At 41.8% G+C, this 18,404-nt stretch overlaps 1 protein-coding gene across 13 annotated transcripts in view; it reads right to left on the bottom strand.

Annotated features, from left to right (window-relative positions):
* The window catches only part of IKZF3 (IKAROS family zinc finger 3), a 49,154-nt gene that overhangs the window by 6,323 nt on the left and 24,427 nt on the right, over positions 1–18,404 (bottom strand). For 10 of the 13 annotated variants that reach the window (XM_013202082.3, XM_013202079.3, XM_048055430.2 and 7 more), the window contains exons 4-7: positions 10,604–10,861; positions 9,752–9,919; positions 8,035–8,151; positions 1,717–1,833 (exon numbers count right to left, since the gene is read on the bottom strand). In XM_013202082.3, the coding sequence (XP_013057536.1) occupies positions 1,717–1,833; positions 8,035–8,151; positions 9,752–9,919; positions 10,604–10,861 (660 nt within the window). The remainder of the gene's footprint in view (positions 1–1,716; positions 1,834–8,034; positions 8,152–9,751; positions 9,920–10,603; positions 10,862–18,404) is intronic. The other 3 variants (XM_013202078.3, XM_013202080.3, XM_048055432.2) reach the window with 3 other exon arrangements.

Genomic DNA, 18,404 nt, shown 5'->3' with positions numbered 1-18,404 from the left:
AAAAATCAGCACCCGTTCCGAGAACGCCATTTCCCAAGAAATCACAAAGCTGTCCTGGCAGATTCGCACTCCTACACATGCAGTTCAGAAAGTCACCGAAGTCAAATCAAGGTCGGACAGGCTGCTCTTGCAAACACCCTTCCCAGGGATAAAAGGGACCGGGTGAGTCACTTTTTCACACATTACCTAACAAGAACATGCCAATCACAGGGGTTGTAGAAAAACAGTGAGTTCCCGAAATCTGTTATCTGCAGACTGCGTTGCTGAGGACAATCCCGAATCAAAAAAGGATCTGTTCCATACGGGTATGGTAAAACAAATCAGACTCCGTACTTATGCTCGACTCTGAGCGCAGGCTGAGTGGTTGTGTCCTGCAGCAGAGGTGTTCAATAGAACACGCAAAGATCAAACTGATAGCCATTGTAAAACACGACAGCGTGAAGCTAACTCAGTACCAAAAAAAAAAAAGGAAGCTGAAGATTTTCAAAAACACTTGTATTAGTATTACTTTTTGAATCACAACATACATGCAAGGTCCAAGTTACACAGTCGACAGTTTCAGTATTAGGTACCCGAAGGCACTCAGCTGGAGTAGCTGTGTTGCTTACTCCTCTATTAAAAGGTGACCTTTTAATTTAAAACCTTTTTAAAAAAAAAGATGTCTAAATAAACGTTACCAGTTTTAGCAGATGGAGAAAGCCCCAGCGCTACCCACCAAATCCAGCAAGGATTACCGCCAAAGTTACCTGCAGGAATTGCTTCCACGTACACACGGGTTTAGCAGCACACCTTTCCCTAGGCTGGGACCTCAGCCCCGGACACCCGAGACATCCTCAGACCCCTCTGGGGCCGATGCCCCCCCTCCCCGCTCACGTGCGCCAGCGTCAACCACAGGGCCCTGCTCGCAGGGGGAATTTTAGGGTGCGAGGAGAACACCCAGCACGGCGTGCACCCGTACGGGGTGCTACAAACCAGACATTATTAGCAGCTGTATAAGCATGAGCACTAAGTCAGGTCTCCACTCGGGACACGAGAATTGCATTTTACTTTGTTAAAAGGCGAGTTGATGGAATGAGACCAGCCACGAGGATCAGGCGCTCACTGAGACACAGAACCTGCCAAACTCGTACTCTAGATCCCCAGTATGCAAAATTCTGATCATATACAATTAAATGCAAAGAAAATGCTATGGAAACATCTTGCAGCTTAAGCTACCACAAGAAAGGATCTGATATTTTTTTAAAATCATATTCAAATTCAGCAGATGACTAACAGCAATCCAATACTTTTCTGTCTTTAGGCCTTATTCCACACACGCATCCTGCAAGTAGCTTCAGCTCCTGCTTACTAGAACAGGCGTTCAGCTCTCAACAGCATTACACGCTCCTGTTCTCCTGTAAAGAACCCAGCAAATGCATAGGTACAGAAAACAACACGCGGAAGCTCATAAGAAATATTTCTAAATTGACTACAAAATAGATACAAAGCACGGTAGCAGATTAAAACCCATTGTCAAGCATCTAATAGAACACATTCCTTGAATCAAAAATCTACAAGTAACTAAAACATTAGAAAATCAAAGTTACTTTATTCATATTCTCTTGAATTAGATTGCAAGCTTAAAAAGGACATTTAAAATAAGCAGAGGCATTGTACTATAGGCTACCAACTTTTGCAGATTTAACTGTTGCACATGAAAAGGTTTTTTGTTCTTACCAATAAATTTCTGAGGCATTGAGCTTTTTCGCTTTGCCACGTTGCTTGCTAGCCTGTCCAGCACAAGGGCTCTTTCACTCCCCATCTCTGCCTTGATGTGCCTTGCCTCCACGTTTGCTAGTTTGGAGATGTGAAAAGAAAAAAAAAAAAGTAGGTGAAAAGGAAAAAAAAAATCAGAAAAAAAAAAAGGAAGAAATGAATGGTCTAATCTCCGGAGTTTGCCACACTAACTGGAAGGAAACAGTTTGGAGATCTGATGTAAACTTGTTTTGTTGCTTTTTCTGTCGTTCTTGCTCTCTGCGTCTTGGGCATCAGCTGCGGTCAGTGGAAGCAAGCACAGAAACAGACACCGATCTTGCAGTCCTGAGCTCATGCAGGGAGATCACAAACCATACAAAACCAATACCTTCATTAGCAAAAGGAAGTGCAAAACAAACAGGCTGGACGGGTTGGTTACAAAATGTAGATGGAGGCAGAACCTCTGTTAGCCTTTCTTTTTGATTCTGAGTAAGAACCGTGACACCTGCAGAGCGTCCTGTCCTAGTGCTCCAAAACGTCAGTGCAGGACCTCCAGTCCCCAGGCTGCACTGCTTTAGGTATCAGTCATACAGAGATGTCTTCTCAACTAATCACTAAAAACTTGTATAAAATACTTCAGTGTTCCAATAAAATAATATAACCTTTTGATATTCACTTATAACTCTTTTTTTTTTTCCCCCCCCTTAGATGTCAGCATCACTTGATCTTTTTTCTAACAGCTAAAGCTAATTGAGAACCTTTGCTCTTTGGCACCCTTGTAAGCATTAGGTATTTTAAAGCCCATTCAAACCTTCACAATTTCTAATTTTAGGAAAAGTGCACATGCCCTAGGAGCGCTCCCTTGAGACTGGGCCACTGTTTTAAGGATCTTACTGTTTTCCAGAGCTCTCCTCTAGCTGTGTTAGCCACTGCCCATCATTTCACAGAAATAACTGCTTGCTCTCGACCTCATGGAGGCTGCACGGGTTTTGAGCTGGATCAGTCACGCCGAGGAGGACTGCCACCTCATATCGCTACTGCCAGACTAATAATGAATATAGCTGCCGTGGCTTCCCCCCACAAGCCCTGCGCTCGCCTCAAGAACAAGTATCGGTAGTGGTACTTCATATTAAAGCTGCACTAAGAGGTGCAGCAATGGGGACCGCTGGGGTGACAACCAGACACGTTTTAAGAGACTGCCCATGCCTTTGAGAGTTTGATGTCTAAACAGAGGCAAACGAGGATGAGGAAGGGTCATTGATTTTCCCAAGGTAATATGAAAGGCCGGTCTCATGGTGGTAGAATCCTGGCTGTTGTTATGGTACTGGTGCACCCAGATACCTTAAATATATATATATATATATATATATGCATATATATACGTAGTATAATCTGCATAAGAGACAAATAATGCCAGAGGAAAATAATGCAAACGCTTTGGTGTCACTTCAGTCCTGCTAAGTGCAGTTATATTAAGTATTGGACTTAAAATACAGTTTTCTAAGTACAAGTGATAAAACTGCAATATCATCCTTCCATAGCTTAGTGTGCAGTGTTTCCCTGTAAATTTTAAAGTCACTCCTTGCTTGTTTATTGTGACTGTTACTGATATCAGATGAGTTTCAGTCAGCACAAACCATGACTCACCAAACCTCAGCAGAACTATTTGTTAATGTTTGTACAGCACTTTGCAAATGTAAAGTGCTTCATAAATACTCCATGCCACATGAACTAACTACAAATATGACTCAGGATGGTTGGGATAATAGGGCTCAACGCAGCACTACGTTAAGCCTGTTTCACCAGGCTGTAACCCTATTATACACATGATGGCCAGACTCACAGACAGCATGCATACAAAATGCCTTAAAGACAGTAACATGTTGCTTTTCTTGTCTGATTTTTATTCCAAATTACTCTAATGTGTTTAGCAACTTACATAAATGCATAAAGAAGGCAATCTCAAAGTTCATTTTAGGCTAAAATGCAACTGCTCCCAGCCTGAAACGCCAAGCCACTACCTACCCGTGTACACGGAACTAGACAAAACATCAAATTAAGCTGAAACTGTAAGGGAAAGTTAGGTAGGCAGACCATAGTCATCCGCTTTGGATTTTGGCCAGAAACCCGAGTAAACTTTTAAGAATAATGTCACGGTATTTTTAATTTCAGGACTCATGTTCCAAAAACTGGAATATCCCTTCTGAACACTTCAGATTATCTTTAGATAACTGCGCTTCAAGGGTTGAACTATCCTCAACCCAGTAAGATTGTAAGTAATTAATAGGTTGTGTTTTTTTTTAAAGAAATTCCACAACTACCCTGAGCAAGATAATGATAACGTCATGTATTCAAAACCTTATATTGTAAACAAAAAAGAAAAATACAAAAAGAGCACCATTCATCATGCCGTAACAGCAGCCCCCCAGTCCTTGCCAGGTCTTCATTTGTTTTTCTTGTTTTTTTCTAGTTCCTCTTTTTCCTCAGTCTTTGACTTTAAGCCTTGATAGTGCACCAACTCATAAATTTCCCATTTTCAGAATCTTGTTCTGTCTCTTCTGACAGAACTCAAAGAGCGAAGTTTCTGGGAGCCCCCTCAGCCAGGGAACACGCTGGAAGCTACATGGAGCATATCAGTGCCTGCTTGTCTTTCCAACGTTATTTATGCACCATCAAGGGAACTTCATTAAATTAGTGTCAAAAGGGCAGACAAGCAGCTTCCTGCAGAGGTAACAATAGTCTTTACTCAGACGAGATTGCTGAAGAGACAGTAACTATTGACCTACATAATATGTTCTGGGACATCTGTAAGCATCAATCTTCCAGCCTGACGCCTGCCTGCCATTTTATTTTAAAGCTGAGGGTTTTTCTTTCACCGTAAGATTTTCTACTCCTCGCCAATGGCCATTTTTTTTCCTAAAGAAATAAATAACCTCTTTTTATGGGCCATAAAAGGCCTTGACAATGTGTCCATAATACAGCCCTGGGGGAAACAGACTCTGCTCCCATTGAGGCATAGGTAGCTCCATAGGTTCTCTCCCTTCTCAAAGGCCGACTTAATAATCTCACCCCTCTCTTATCCTGGGTCACTTACTAAACAATCCAAGAATAATATTTCGCATTTAGGAAACATTTTCTCTCTCTCAAAATTCTCCAAAGTCTTCTCAAACAGAGAAATCATCACGCCCTGTTTCCGTCCTCAATTACCTTACCCACTGGATGATTCCACTGCGCACTGTGACATTAATTTAAAGAACTAATTATCCAACTATAACATGTATCTAAAAATAAATTTCAGGCTGGACTGACAGAAACGATCAAGCACTTTGCTCAAAGTTAGACTAAGAACTGGATAGTCATAAAGCAAATCCACACTTCCAAAGCACTTGGCCCGTTTCAGCCTGTGATCCTGAGATGCCCTGCGAGCTAAATACTTCTGATGGTTCAACAGAACAGCCAGAAAACAACAAAAAGGCTAAGGGTGCTGAAAGAAATCCTGCAGACCGATTAAATCCCCGCTCCAGATGCAGGGCAGCATCTCCTGCTTCCCAACAGCTGCAGCGGCTGCGGCGCCCTCCGCTCACCCCCTGAGCTCTCGGCGCTGCTCGAGAGCTGCTGCCCGCCTCGGGAGCCTGCACGTTTATAAAAACACTTTCATAAGAATTTTTTGGGGTGTAAATGTAACTTATCCATTACAGAGGAGTGCTTGTGTTTTGTTGTAATCCCCAGCCAGCAGCGCTGCTCGCCCTAACGCCCCGCTGTGTATGTGCAGGGTGCAGGCACTTCTCTTCCAGCCCCGAACACGAATGCACCACCGCTCAGCCTGAGCTGAACTGTTTCCATAGTGTGGTTTCTCTCACACCGTAAATGTGAGCATAATTTTTAGAACATGCGGGCATTGTTAACAAAACCCTAAAGTACAAAGCGGAGCTCAAATTAGAGGCATTGCTTCCTGTAGCATCTCTATGTGGTCACTAAATAATGGAGAGTGGAACAGAGGTGGGTTATTGTGCAACGAGAACAACGCGACCAGAGATCGCTATCAGGGACTGAGCAACACTCTAACAATATTGTTACATAAAACTTTTCTTTCTCGAATATTTCCACACTGCTAGGTTTGGAACTTGCAAACCTCAATTTAAAAAGCAACTAGAAGGGTAACTACAGTCCTGATGCTGTTTAATGCTTTAATTAATGGTATGGATGATGGCGCACTGAGCACACTTGCACTTAACGATGGCTCCATGCGAGAAGGTTGCAAGGACTTCAGAAAAGAGGGCCAAAATGCAAAATGATGCAGGGAAGTAGGAAAACAGTCAGAAACCCTAAAACAATGTTCACTAAAAACAAGAGCAAAGTACTACACTTCAGGGGAAAAAAAAAAAAAGCAACAAATTAAATGCACTGAATGACCTCCCGAGGTCCTTTCCAGCCTTCCCTCCCTCTGATTCTGTGATCTAATATATTGCTGATACCAGAAAATTGAATGGAAATACCTCAGCAAGACTGGAGTTCCTGTTTTTCATAAAACTTACTACACTACTAAAAACACCGCAATATTTTTTTAGAGTGAAGGTCTTGAAGGCATCGAGTACAGCCATACCATGTCACACTGGAAATTTACATTTCCTCTGTGGCCAATTTAAAGCGCACCGTACTGCTTTAGTAAGTACTATATTGCAGATTCTGGATAACTGAAATGTTGCTATTCTGAAACAAATATAAACGATGAGAATTATTTAAAAGCAGAAATCTATAGCAGGTATCATGTTTTCCATTTTCACATGGTGGACATCTCAAAGTGATTGCCATCATGAGAGCACGTACTGTAACATAAAACCACAGTTACAATATGTATAGGTTCTCATGAAAATCAAAACTTGCTGACACTCACACAACCATTTACTTTTACTAATTCTCTAAAAAAACATGTCACTTGCTGAAAAGAAGAGACTCCATGAAACACTACTAAACCATTGTTTCTTTTTGGCGGTTTTTGGGGGGGGGGCATGTGTCACAGCCTGACCGCCAGCCTACTCTGCCCAGGGTGAAGATTCTTGTGCACACAAAGTTATCATCACATATCAATGGGTATTCACACCGGGTTTGGGGCCTGGCTTGTGATGATGCCAGCATCATTTTTGCTTGATAATCGCATCACCAAACACAATTTTTTTATTCTTATTAAATGGTCTTTGTTAACACTGTCATCTCTCCGAATGCAATTTTACACTTTATTTTTCTTCTCTGAAAACTCAGCTTAATGTTTTCCCTGAAAAGAAAATTCTGTTTGAAAGTCACAACCCAAACTAGGAATCTTGATGCTTTAAAGGTTGGTTGTTTTTTGGGGGGGGGGTTGGTTTGGGTGTTTTTGTTTGTTTTGTTTTGTTTTAAGGCTGGATAGTAAAAAAATGGGAACCTAAATTCTGAAACTGTAGCCTTAACTCTGCTGTGAATCAGCTGTACAATCTTTTGGGAACTCAAAACCATTCCTCGCCTCTGTGACTGCGGAAAGTAATTCTTTCCTGACATACTGGTATATTGTGAAACTTAAAATCGCACAAGTTCATTTTCGGATTGGAAATATTCAGGTGAATAAGGCTCAAAGATTACGGCAGTTATTTTTCATCAAAATATTTTCAGAACTGTAGCACTGAAACTGTGAAAAGGGAAATTTAAAAAAAAAAAAAAAAGCGTTTGATACATTTCACCTTCATCCTTTTTCAAAGACAGCCCTATAGTTAAGGAAGTCCTTTACCCCTCGCTACTCTGCAGGCCGATCTGTCAGCGACCTGCAGGACGTCACCCCATTTCCATGCCCTGGGATCACGCCACTAACGCTTCTGCAAATTCTAACTAATTCTGACCAACAGCCCTTCTTTTTCTTTAGAATAAGGATCAAACAGAGCCACGTGTACAACTGCTGTCAACAACTACAGGTGTCAACTCATCCAGTACAATAAGCAACATAATGGCATTAATGTAGGAATAATTTAACATACTGTGAGTGTCACCTACAGAAATGCTGCGTAGAAGGTACTTCAGATGTTTTATTCAAAGTAACTGTGAAATAAAAAAGTGATTAAAATAAAAGCATTCTTTAACTAGCTGCCTGAGGGATGCATTAAACCAGACCCTTTTATAAGATGTTACAGCCCCTCAGGTTACTGAAAACGATTGTAGTAAAAACTATTCTCAGGCTGTGAATTAACAGCTTACCAGATGCCCTTTTTAAGCACTGTAATGTACAAAAAAAAAAAAAAAAAGAAAGGGGGGGGCACCGTAACGTGATAAACTCACCAGCTTCACACATGCCAGCGTTCTGCAGGTAGGTACGGCACCGCTCCTTGTGCTCCTCCAGCGAGCTCCTCTGCTTGTAGCTCCTGCCGCAGAACTCACACTTGTACGGCTTCTCCACTAGAAAAATCAGAGAGCGCTGTGAAATAACCACAGGGGACCACTAAAACACACTCCCCCTGACATTCCAGTGTACGGTTACTGATAACGCAATACTCAGCTCACGGAGAATGCTTTAAATTGCTGTTAAGTTGATGGGCGATGTAATTATGACAAAATCAGGGTTATATGAGGGTGAAGCCCGCCAGACACCCAGAGGACTTGTACAGCCCTCCTCGCCCCCCCCAGCTCAGTGCCAGAAAAGAGGCCTCACAGTCAGACACGGTCCTCGGGGGCCCAGAGCCCTGTGCCCTTGGCACAGCTTCCCTTGGGAAGCCCAGGAGTGCCATGACTGGGACCACAATGTCCTAACTGCCCGATTTCGGTCCCGGCTGCACAGACATTTTTAAGGATTTCATGAATTTCAAGTTAAGCCAAACGCATTTGTGAGGTTTACTTCATTTCCAAAGGCATTTATTGTACAGCAAATTATGCTCCTAATTCATTTAAGCAGAAACAAGCCTGTTTGAAACTCAAGATAACCACGCAGCCTTTCCCAGTGCGTCACAGAAGACTGGAGGCACTCCCTGAATTATTTCATTACTGCTTCACCAACAGACGTTCCCTAACACACTTGGGCACAACGTCATCGCGAATGCAAGCAGCCTTGCATCATGTGCTGTGCAAAAAGACCATACTCCCTAATGGTAATGCAACTGTTCGCTCTTTCGTGTGATTTACTTAAGGAGATTTTCCTTATGCTGCTTAATAAGCCAGATCTTAAAAAATTCAGTCACAATAACCCCCCGATGTGTCTGAAGCATGATGTGTTGGGGGGGACGGTCATGATCAAATCAGAATCTCATTTCCTCATGTCAGGTAATCCCATTTTTAACTTTGATTCTTTGTGAGGTTTATTTTATTCCTGTAAAGTGCAGTGCAGAAATAATATTTGTAATTTAGAATACCCCGATATGACACAGGATATACACAAATCAAAGAGCAACCACGACCTGGCTCCTAAAGAACTGGAGGAATTAAGGTTAATCAGTTTATACCTGGCTTGTTATTCAAGTCACCTCAGCCCTGTGCCTCCATTTCTCCCATCGGTAAAATGGATGCAATACCCTACCGGTCTTGAGAAATATCGCTGGCATTTGTTCAGCACGTTAAGACATTCAGATGAAAGGCACTACACAACAGCGAGGTGTTAACTGGCAGTAACCTTCTCTTTGATTATGCTCCAAATTATTTGAACGGCTCGGGATGGGAATGGAAGAAAACCCCAGCAAAACATTTTCTCACTGCTCCTCAGGTTCTGAGCTCGCCAGCTTAGCTAGCCTCGCTCGTTTGAGAACAGCAGGGAGTCATTTTGCTCGGAGGCTGCTCTCTCCCCACCGCACACAGCTGTGACGGCGGGATTCCCCTGCCCTGTCCCCACCTGATGATGCTGAGCCCATTCCCCAGACGGCTCCACCAGCACAGCCGAGGGGTCTCTGCCCTTCGGCGATGCTTCAGAGCTAGGCGGGCTGAGCAGACCTCGCCGCCTGCTCTGCTTTCCACGCCTCGTGTCCCAGTGACACACATCTGAAACACGTGAAGTGCCTTTGAAGCCACTTACCAGAATGTGTCCTTAAGTGACCTGTTAGCGCATCCCTCCTTTGGCAGGCATAACTGCAAAGATGACATTTAAAAGGTTTTTCCCCTGTATGTAGTTTAATGTGGCGGAGGAGGTTTCCCTTCTGAGTAAAGGAAGCTCCGCACTGATTACACTGGAATGGCCGTTCACCTTAAAATGACATACAAAAAAGGACATTTAATGGTTATGTGGGTATCACGCTATCCTCATACCCTTTCCTTTTTGGAAGAGGAAAGAATGAGATACTTGATCACTTTTTGTCTACAGAAACACACACAGCCCTTCCATTGACTTCAGTGGGAGTTACGTGCAGCTCTGGTGTCAGAGCTTCTTGCAATATATGCATGACTATGGAAAACAACGTACAGACTTTCCCATGGAAATAAGTGTTCTGGAGGAGGCTGATTCCAACAAGCTAGCAGTTTTTAGAAAAAGAAGTCTTATCTTACTGCAGGTCAAAACCTAAGATGCTCGTTGGTTTGTTGCCAAAGTAAAGCACAAAGAGAAATCCAGCACACAGACTGGAAATGGCAGCACAAAACCAATCTAACTTGTGTTTTGTGGCTGACACGATTAAACAACATAGTGCCTTTCATCCAAAATTCTTAAAATGCCTCACAAATATGCTTTTACTAATACCGAATCCCGATAGGAAGAAAGGTGGGTGAAGTGAGGCACAGAAAAGTGAGTAACTTGCCAGAGATCACACGCGGAGTCAGGGAAGGAACAAGGAAATCCCAATTTTGGTAACCTTTTTTAAAAATAGTAGTCTACATTACAGATCGTTATCCTGTCAGTATTTAGCTCTTGCAAGAATAATATAGGGATATTTACCGGTGTGGCTACGCTTATGAACCATCAAGACATTGAGGCTAATGCAGGCTAATCCACAGATATCACAATTCATTTTTCCACTAGCTGGCCTGATGTTGTCATATGAACCAGAATGTCTTTCCAGTTTAATGCTTTCATATTCGTTATATTCTCTGGGATAGGTGTAAGGTATTTCAGATTCTTCTGGGTTTTCCATAGGCTCTGAATTTAAAGCACTCTCCTCTCTGTCACTGTATTCACCTTTCACTTTAACATCATCTGCAGGTAAAACAAAGCACAAAAGTGAAGAAAATGATCATTTCAGATACCAGGAAGTATCTTTAAAAAATCACCAAAAATTACATAAAATTACATCAATAATTTCCTTACAGTTTTACGGAAACTCACAAAGATAAAGAAATGCAGTTAAGACGTGAATCTTCATAGGTCACGTACGCTTAGTGATACTCACAATGAGATAACCTTTAAAAATATTGACCTATTTGTTATTACCTTTGACGGATAATTTCCTTCTGCACATTACAAAAATATAATACAGGACAAACTTCTGTTCTTGCAATTACAGGGTACTACTCAGAATACTAAATAAAGTACTTATTTCTACAACTGACAATTAGCCTATAGAAATGAGGGCCACAGGATGTTCCTGTGAATTGGAAATACAGAAAGACATGTTAAAAGGGATACTTGTATTTTCCTGTGCAACTTTCAAGCATGCCTAAAAAAAAGTCTGATCCAGTAAGACCCCCTGTGTTCCCATGGTAAAGATTCTCATCAATTAATCCTAATCAATAATCCTAATCTTCACTTGCAATTTTTATCAAAAGATCTCAAATGTTTCGAGAAGCATTCGATAATCTTGATACCTGTACTGAAGACTGCTGTATGAGTAAAACCAGTAAAGGTAGTAAAGATTGACCGATAAATAAATATATCACAGAAATGTTACAAGATTTGTCCAAAGTCACATTGCAAGCACACAGCAAAGACCACAAAGACTCCTGAAGACCGACATCCACGGCCTTGAGCAGGTTCCTGAACCTGCTGCTGTGTCCAGAGAAAACTCTCAAAGGCATCACCTCACATTAATGCAACTTCACGACAAGAGAAGAATGGGACAAGTAGCTAATAATTTACTAACAATAATGTTCCCATGAAAAAATATCAGCAAATGGCTCGCACTACATAAACTGCTAATGATTCCTAACTGTTGCTGAATTTCTTTTCTGCTATTAACTCCAGCATTACCAGCACGCCCATTAAAATCCATACTAACTGATGGGGCAGCCTTTTTTTCTGCTTAAAGTGGACTTTCCTATCTAGACAGGAGCTGGGTTATGGCTGAAACTTGAGTTATGCCTCAAGCTACTAAGTGAAGAAAAGCATTAAGAGATAAAATATATTGTTTCCTGTTTGAAAGTATTGTTCTCATGGGCACCTGCTCCTCTCTCAGACTGAGGGTTAGACAGTTAAATATGGCATTTAATCACTTGTCCTTTCTCCAAAGTACAGAACATGGACTGCTGAATATGTATTAGCTCCGGTTCTGAGTAATAAACCACATCAAATGCCGAGAACAAACAATGGGTGACAGCGAAAATGAGGTGGCAACATAAAAGCAAGCACTGAAAAATAAAAATCTGGCAGCCAATACTTTCACGAAATCAAAATTTTCAACTATATTTTGGCGATAACATCGCTCCTCTAGCCTTGATGCTTGCACTAAGCTCAGCCAATATATCTGACTTTGGGCTAAGTGGATGGAGGGGCGAGAAACAGGTGGGTGATCATTGCTTCATCCCATGCAAGATTCCACAGAAGGGTGGAAAAGTCCAGGAGATTCCTTTTAGCGCCCTCCCCAGATGGTGACATCCACAGGAGGATTTTTTTCCCCCACATCGTGTGTTTTCATCCCCTTGTCCTAGACGTCTTTTGAAGTTCTGCGTTGGGACTGACTGCCCCAGCCCCTGGAGGGCTCACACAGGTTTGGGCGTTTGTTCCGAGGCTCCCATGGAGGCTTCACCTCCCAGTATGCCACGTCCCGCTGCACCTGCTGCCCTGTTTCACGTCCTGAGCCCCCCTTCCACTCAAATGGGGCTTCCTCTGCTGCCAAATTCATGCCTCAGGTGGGAGGGTCCCACTCTCTCAGAATTAGTTTCAGCATCCACTTCCGTCACTCCAAGGAAAATCTATTGCTGGTTGCTGAAAGCAGCTTTCAACAGAATCGCTTTTCCAAAAAAATGAGTTGTTCACCCCCATCTCCGCCCCCAGAAGGAGACAGCTCCAAAATAATTTGCTACATCCTGCGCAGAATGGTAAAAGGAAGCGCACGCTGCAGCTGCACCTTGGTGGTGCTTTCAGACACAATTTCAATTCCCACTTTCTATTTAACGTCTCACCTTTCGTCTGCATTAAATGCGATGGCTTAGCAGTGGAGGACTAGCTGTAACCTCCTATTGAGCAGACTTCTCTACCGTTTTCTACCGTTTCTCACCACAAGTTCACAGCTCGCAACTTTTCACTCTTGTACCGAGTTACGTCCCTGCTCACGACGCATGAGCGCTGCGATCCCCATGGCAAGCACTTGCTGACTGCCACACGCTGGGCATCCTATGGTTCCGCTGCGGAAAGTAATTGCCTCTGCATTTTCCATATTGCATGTTGGCTGCTTGCAATGCATTTGTTGTCTTACAGTAACAGGGAAGGATGCACCTGAGCCCTTACCAAGGCTTTTCCACCGCTGCCTCCCCCAGCGAGCAGTGCTGCCGCTCCAGCTGTCAGCGATATCCCACCAAAGCTTGAGCGCGGTTCAGTTTGCAAGTAGGCGTTTAAAGAACCTCAACGGAAAAATTCACCTTCTGGTGACTGAGAGCAGACAGCAGAAGCCACTAAGGAAGAGGGTTTTTTAAAAAATCAAGCAAGTGTTAGAAGTGTTGGAATTTTTCTATCCTAAGAGCATCCAGCCATGCAGAAGAAAACCGGTGCAAAGCAGCCCAAGGAAAAGATGGGTGAGTTCGGGTCAGCCTAAAATTAGCCAAGTGGTTGCAGAGGTCTGAAGCAAGCAAATTCCTTTTCCAGCCCTGACTGTTGCTCTGCATGCTGGCAGGCAGAGGCAATTGTGTGAGGTAGGAGACTGGCAGGGGGTGTGAAAAGGTTTGGGTCCGTCACTTAAAGACCGTATCAACATATTTGAATGAAATGAGGGAGTTTCCAAGCTGGTCCTCCTTAAGCAAGAGGAAGGCAGCTGTAACATCAAGCAGAAAAGGGATAATAAGTGAGGAAAAACACAAGTATCCTTAACAATCCTAACAAACTTCCCCAGGCTGAAAAAAGCAGTGATATTATCTCTTCTATGCTTGGGAAAGTAAAGAAGTTGTAAGAGGAAAAATCAGTTGTGGTGTCCAACACAGGTAACTATTTTTCTTGAGGCAGTTCATGAAGGTAATACATACTGCAGAAAAAAAAAAAAGAAAAAAAAAAGAAGTTGTAGATTTTACACAACAAAGTACCCGGGTGATGCGTTAAGGCTGATGCACATGGTTTCATTTCCTGGGGAGATGATTACAAGATGAAAGACATACTCCAGAGTAATATTTTTGTTTCACCTGAAACACTGTAAAAACAATGGGTTCTGGAAAAAATCCAAAATAAAGCTGTGGTGGCAACTTCAGACTGAGTCACCACATGAGCAGTGCTTGTATACCTTCTATAAAACGCAAGAATAAAAAAGTCAGTAACTGCAAACAATTAAGACAAGCTAGAGCGTTATCTTAGCTGTTCTAAGAGGGAGTCTCTGAAGGACATCCCCCCCTCCTCGCCAACCCCCCCCCCCCCCCCCATATTTAATCCAAGACTTTGGCATCAAATACAGAGAAAAAAAATGTGAGTTTTGTACCGTTGTTAAGCAAAGTTTGCCAGAAGTGTTATGAAAAGCACAAAGAATAAAAACCAGAAGCCATTAAAGACAACAGCACAAAAGGGTGATGTTGCTCAAGTGTTTTACAAGGAGTGGGGTCATAATCATGAAATCCTCAGCACATGCAAAAAGTCAACTGGATAACAAAGAAACTTAATCATCTTAATGTGGCATTTTAATGATGCTGCTGATTTGCTATGCCAATTCAGAGATAATGAGCCCCTAATGCTACAGATGTTCAGCCAGACTAAAGAAAAAAATGAAAAAAAGAAAAGCTTTTCTTGTATGCCATTTCCTAACTATCCAATTAAACAAATTGTGAAAGCATATAAATAGTTTACCAGGTTTTGACAGCTGTTAATAGGATTCAGATGCTGAAGAACAAGAAGGGTGTCTATATGCGCATGTACTGAAGGATTCTTGTGACTACCTGGATTTGACAGGTATTAACCAATGATTCATCACTGTTATCTCCACAAATCGTCCCCAGAAATAGCAGTACAAAACCCAAACGTACACATACTAGAGTCTGTCCCCTCCCAGAACGTGAGATTCCTTTACCTAAAGCAGCTTGAAGCACAACAGCCATACACTGTGAAACTGAAAAGGTCAGTGGAGTTTCCAAAGTCAAGTCAGAATCCTGCAAATTTACGAAAAACACCTCTACAATGGAATTAACGCAACGTGGGGGAAGATATGTTATCAAGAAATCGAAAAAAACATATTCCTTAATGACTATAAAGAGAGGTTTGCAGTACATCCAATCAAAATTATAAGCTGAACATCAATGCTATACCTAAGTATTTTTTCGTCCTTAAACTATACATTACATACACACTGAAAATGCGGGGACTGTGAGCAATGGGGAGTTATAAAACTTAATAGGAACATCAGACCATTAGTTTTTTTAATAGAAGCAACACAGTCAGAGGCAAAGCATCTTTCCTCCATGCCTTTCTGATACCACTGCAGACATCAGCTCTAGGGACCAGAAAGGAGCTCAAGGCTTTGGGGCCCGACCTGGCTCTGCTGCCAGGGCACCCTTCTCCTGCCACTACCGGCCAAGGCTCCAAAAGCCCAGGTACTGCACCCACTACTTCTACAGCACACTGGAAATCCATAGGTTTCACTTCCCTGACTTACCAAAAATTATTCCTCAGACACAGCAGCTTTGATCTGATCTTCGTCTCCTCCAGGATTTTCTTGGTGCTGCTGTTCAGCTCTCATTTTGAATAAAAAGCAAGCATCTATTTTGTTGAGATATACAGCATACTCGAGGGGGTAATTCCTAAATGAACCGGTGCAGAATGCACCTGGTGGAAATCTCACTTCTAAAAATAGGAGAGAAACTTTCATAATTCCCCTTTGTGGAGAGCACGCGCTACGGTAATGAGTTTCCTTGTTTTTATTGTGACTTGCACAAAAATAGAAACAAATCAAATTGAAATGCAGCACTGAGAATTGGGAAAAAAAAATAAATCAGGCATCATTTCCCAAGCATTTGGATGTGTATTTTCTACTTCATTAATACCAATGTCTTTCCATTGTCAAAACACAATAGAATTTATGTAGTTCTATAATTAATTAGAAAACTTAAAAAAAAAAAAAAAAAGGAAAAGAAAAAACAATGCACATCATCTCCAAACTCATGTGAGCCAGGACACTTGAATTAAATAATTGCTTCTTCAAGCATCTTATTCAAACATATACTAGTATTTTTCCTAAGAATCTACCTTCCTATACAAATCTATAATATCTGTAATTTCATAATTGGTATTTCCCATCTATTACCAACTTTTTGCCCAATAATAATCTAGCTTTTCTTTAGGACTTTTGTTCAAAAGATTCCTGAAGTATGTTAAAATTAGACTAACGGAAATAGCAATAAAGGAAAAATCCCAAACTGAGTACTACCAAAGCTGGAGATAAACAGGACAACAGCACAGCAGCACCACACAGCACTAGGCCAAGGTTTAAGGAAGGAAATGAAAAAATAATGCATTTAACTGACACTACAAAGAGAATTTGGGGAAGTAGAATGTTATTACCTGAGGCAACATGGCTGGGGGATAGAAAACTATGCTAAAACTATCGTGGGATTTAATTTCCTTTTTTTTTTTTTTTAATTAACATAAGTGTCAGTAGCTCGCTGTTTTTCCTCAATTGCCTGTACCCACAGTGCTGCCCAGGAGCGCAGAGCACTGAATCAGAGGGAACAGCATCCCATGTTCCAGGGTCTACAAGTGCCCAGGTTTTCCACAGTCTCTCTCAGATGAATTTTGTCTCACTTATGACACCTGTTAACATTATCCTTCCAAACCTTAGAGTATTTAAAGCCTCTCTCTGAAAAAGAAAAAAAAAACCCACGGAACATGAAACTGAGTTCTTCTCTTACAGTTAGGTAAGATCACCCACAGAAAACATTTCTAAAATTACAATTCCTAAAGTCCAGAAACCCAGATACAATCACAACCGTTAAATCAGACTTCAATTAGACAGTTAATCAGAGAACATCTGGACCTAACAGTCAGACTGAAAAAGGCCACATGTTAAATTCAGATAATCGCCTTCATTAGTTATATCAAGGGACCTGTTACTAATATGACCACTCAGGCATGATCACCTCTGGTCAACTGCTTTTTCAAATGAACTTCAAATCTTTAAACCATATTTTTATTTAGCTTTTCGAATTCATCTCCCAGAAGTCTTCGTTACAATGTGGTACATTCTTATGTTTGATACTAGAAAAAAATAAATATGAAGAGAAAATATCATATAATAATTCAAAAAACAGGGAAACCTGTGATAAATATCAACAGAACTTTTACACCTATAAACTGGAGACAGGAGCTTGTTTCAGATGTTGCTCAAAAACCTCAAACAACATGATTGTCACAAAACCAACTGTAATGGTTTGATTCAACTACAAAAAAAAAAAAAAATCTAGCAGTAAATAGCCTGGATTCTAAGACTTGAGCTTTAGACCATAAATATTCTCCCTCCAAAATCAATATTTCTATAGGTAAATGTTAAAATTTTACTTTTAGCCTCATCTTCTCTAGAACCTTGTGCATCCCTGTGTTCCCTCAGGAAGATTCAAAATCAGTCCCGTTTGGCAGAGGGGAAAGTCTCGCAGAATTACGGAGTTTTGGCAATTGGCCCTGTTGGTCGCAGGGGCCAGGAGCAGGCGCAGCTCAGAGCCCTGCAGAAGCGGGCGGTGCGGACACGCTCGGCAGGAACGCCTGGGACCAAGCTTGGAATGAAAAAAAGTTCGTAACAGCTCCTGCAGGTCAGCAGCAGAAATCAAAACAGGAACAAGAGCTGAAGCCCATAAACACGGTGTGATGGGAGATGGTGTTGACAACACGGAAAAGCTAGCTTGAGGTACCAGAAGTAAAATATGGTGTTGAGCACACGGTGCAAACCCTGCAAAATTTGGCTAAAAGTCAGCCAGCAGCAAGACAAAAACCCACTGGAAAGAGAGCTTCATCAATTCCGATTCTCATGGAACTACTCGCTGCATTTTAGCCAAGTTTTGACTCTTGTGGATTTATTTGTGCTTTCCAATACTTTTCCAGCAGCACAAATACTAGTAAACCCATTAAACTCCCACTTTTTGTGCCAAATGAACAGCCTCGTCTGGGGGCAAAACATGAGTCATCTTAATTAATTAATTTCCTTTCCACCAGACCATATTTCTAAAAATAGATTATTTTCTGCAACGACATTTGAGTTCCTAGGGCCCTTTGCCTTGCCCTCGCTTATTTACTGACATACATGGGGGCGGCGGGGGGGAGCCACAACTCACCTACCCTGGACTAGATTTTGGTTTAATGCCAAAAGAGTTAAGTATTTCTCTCTCCTTTAATTTCAAGGAATTATTTG

Source organism: Anser cygnoides, chromosome 22 (genome assembly GCF_040182565.1).
Source record: "Anser cygnoides isolate HZ-2024a breed goose chromosome 22, Taihu_goose_T2T_genome, whole genome shotgun sequence".
NCBI lineage: Eukaryota > Metazoa > Chordata > Aves > Anseriformes > Anatidae > Anser > Anser cygnoides.
The sequence above is the reverse complement of the archived record's forward strand: the minus strand, read 5'-3'. Positions and strand labels throughout refer to the sequence as shown.